Source organism: Poecilia latipinna, unplaced genomic scaffold (genome assembly GCF_001443285.1).
Source record: "Poecilia latipinna isolate Pla-1442-1.1 unplaced genomic scaffold, P_latipinna-1.0 Scaffold6, whole genome shotgun sequence".
NCBI classification, from domain to species: domain Eukaryota; kingdom Metazoa; phylum Chordata; class Actinopteri; order Cyprinodontiformes; family Poeciliidae; genus Poecilia; species Poecilia latipinna.
Window position 1 is genome coordinate 913,163 of NW_015112622.1, and position 2,693 is coordinate 915,855.

At 38.1% G+C, this 2,693-nt stretch overlaps 1 protein-coding gene across 1 annotated transcript in view; it reads right to left on the minus strand.

Annotated features, from left to right (window-relative positions):
• The window catches only part of LOC106936505 (mitogen-activated protein kinase kinase kinase 11-like), a 63,572-nt gene that overhangs the window by 23,130 nt on the left and 37,749 nt on the right, over positions 1-2,693 (minus strand). The window contains exon 6 of the mRNA XM_015017601.1: positions 2,166-2,282. Within this exon, the coding sequence (XP_014873087.1) occupies positions 2,166-2,282 (117 nt within the window). The remainder of the gene's footprint in view (positions 1-2,165; positions 2,283-2,693) is intronic.

The following is a 2,693-nucleotide window of genomic DNA, read 5'->3' on the forward strand; positions in this document are numbered from 1 at the left end:
TAGACACTAATTTTAGCTGCAGTTTCTGCATTTTCTTGTGTCAGGTGTTCGAAACGACACTTGTTAGTTTGTTTTCCTCGTTATGTTCACAAAATGTGAAATAACACAATAACAAAAGCAACAACAACAAAAAAAATGTCACGGTAGCCTTAACATAATCCATTTAAACAACTAACTGAAACAGATCATTTTCTATGCACTTCTTTAAACGTTAAAACTTGTTATATGTGGAGTTTTAAAGCTCTATACAAACCTAATGAAGCTAAAGCAATCTCTATCTAAGGGGGGGGAGGGGGGGTGAAAGCATCTCCTAAAACACAAGTTAATATCATTTTACACTATGATGATATAATGAGCGAGCCAGTTATACATCCAGGATAAATGGAGTGAGGAGCTGCCACTGTTTGATCCAAATTCGGCTGTAATGCGTAACATGATTAGCGCCGCACAGTTAGGAATCAAGCCAGCCTCTGGGAAATCTGCGACAGTCTTCCAATTCCAGGATGGGGTTCAAGTATGGGAACGCTTCCGGAGGGCCGACCTCCGAAACACGATGTGTCTTAAACAGAGGAGGAGAAGGAACACCGAGCAAATTTTGTTTTCTAAATTTACAGCATGTACCCAGGCAGAGGTAGTCCGCGTTTTTACAACCCGGGAGAATGACATGCACTTCAAATATTGGAGGGAAAACTGGCATAACGGCAACCGTAGAGTACCTTGTTATTGTGACTCCAAAATTTCATTTCATTTCGGTAGCAGAAATGAAAAGGCTCAGTAGATAAACTGTGTTACATTAGAGGCAATCTGGTTGCCTTCCTAACATGCGCCGATGCATAATTTAGGAAATTGACTTGGACGTTTTTATGTGGCTCTCATCATTATCATATTCCATATTTTTATGTGCATTAGAGGTTTAATTTCAGTTTTTTTTTTCTTTTGTTTTTTTGAGATTCTATTAATAAAAGGTCAGGAACTCTAACCCGATTTAGGAATATTCATTTTTGACATAGTAACTTTGATCAAACTTTACATCTTTTGGTTTTAAAGCATTTTTTCATTTAAATAAAGAAAAATCCTATTGTTGATTTTGTTAAAATAAGCAAATTTGCTTAATGTCACTTGTGTGGCTCTAAATACATTTTGTTCAGCTGGACCAAATGGCCCTCGGGGTTATAACGATTGCTGTCACACTTGAAATAAAAAGTGAAATAACTTATAAAGAACAAATATCTTAATCTATTTCTGCCCCAAACACGCAGAAAATAAATTGTAGCAGAAACACTTGCTAGCTTCCAACAAGTATCGCTGAGCTAGGGAGCTAAATTGCAAATAGAGCTGAGACGTAAAAAATTGGGGCTTATTTGAATTCCTTATTATCTCATTTGTCAGATAATAAAACAATGGAACTGATCTGAGCAGAGAAATAAAAGTTCTCCACTAAAAGATGAAAAAAGAAACTGCTCTAAACATATTTTAATGGCCGCCCCACTCATGGTTTAGTAACTGCCGTTACAGAGAGTCATTTAGAATAAAAAAAAACAAAAAAACATACCATTTATTAATACTTAAATGATAAATCTGTAAAATGTAAAAAGCACTTTTGCAGGTTAATATTTCTTATTCCAATTTTTGCTTTTTATATCAATTCCTTCAACTATTTTGCTATTAAAATTGTCTCTTTTGGAATTGTAATAAAACACAAAAACATAAACAACATTAAAACATCCTGGAAAAAAATGGAGCACGGGTGTCTCCATTTTTCTGCACAGGAAGTATAGCTGAATGGCTCCCCCTCCTGCTGGACTGTGGCAACTGCAGACAGAAGAAACAAGACGAAGTCTACAGTTGGGGAAAATAAAAAAAGAAATGCTCAACGGCTCAGAGGAAGTCGGATAATAATTGGACTGGAGCAGACCGTAGAAAAGGGAAAAGGGTGTGTGTGAGAGAGAGAACAAGGAGGAGAGAGGGCGAGAGGGAAAGAGGGCAGGGAACCAGGGGTGGGGCGGGGGTCAGGGGGGGCCCACAGGGACATGAGGGGAATACAAAAGAAGTGTGTTTAAGACAACATGAAAGCAGATGGTTCACAAACGGAGATATTGCAACGCGGGATGTGTGTAAAGACGTGATCAGAAGCAATCTGGACGAGGGAAAATAACTACACTCACGTTGGATTGCACGAAACCGTGGGCCGAAGGACGGCGAGGAGCCCGAACCCAAATCCGGAGAGTTCCGCCTCTTTTCCAGGCCTGGGGATGCCTGCACTGTAATTTTATGGATGAAATCTGCGCACACACACACACACACACACACACACACACACACACACACACACACACACACACACACACACACACAAAAAAAAATAAAAAAAATCACAAAACAGCTTTTTAAGACAATTCATGCTGCTGTTTGAAAGGTTGCAACATATTTTTTATCTGCCTGTTTCCTTAAGAATGTCAACAATTTCAGCTGATTTCCAACAGATTTCAGCTGCATTATTTTACACTACTCATTGAATATTTGGCTTTTCTGCTTTTAAAAACTCATACTTAATTAAAAATGTTACAATACTGCATGACAACTCACAGCAGAGATGATCAAATGAAAAAAAAAAAAAAAAAAAAAAAAAAACCCCACCCAAAAGCCGGGGACAATTAACTAGGGGGGCACAACGGTTTGTAAAAACAAAAAAG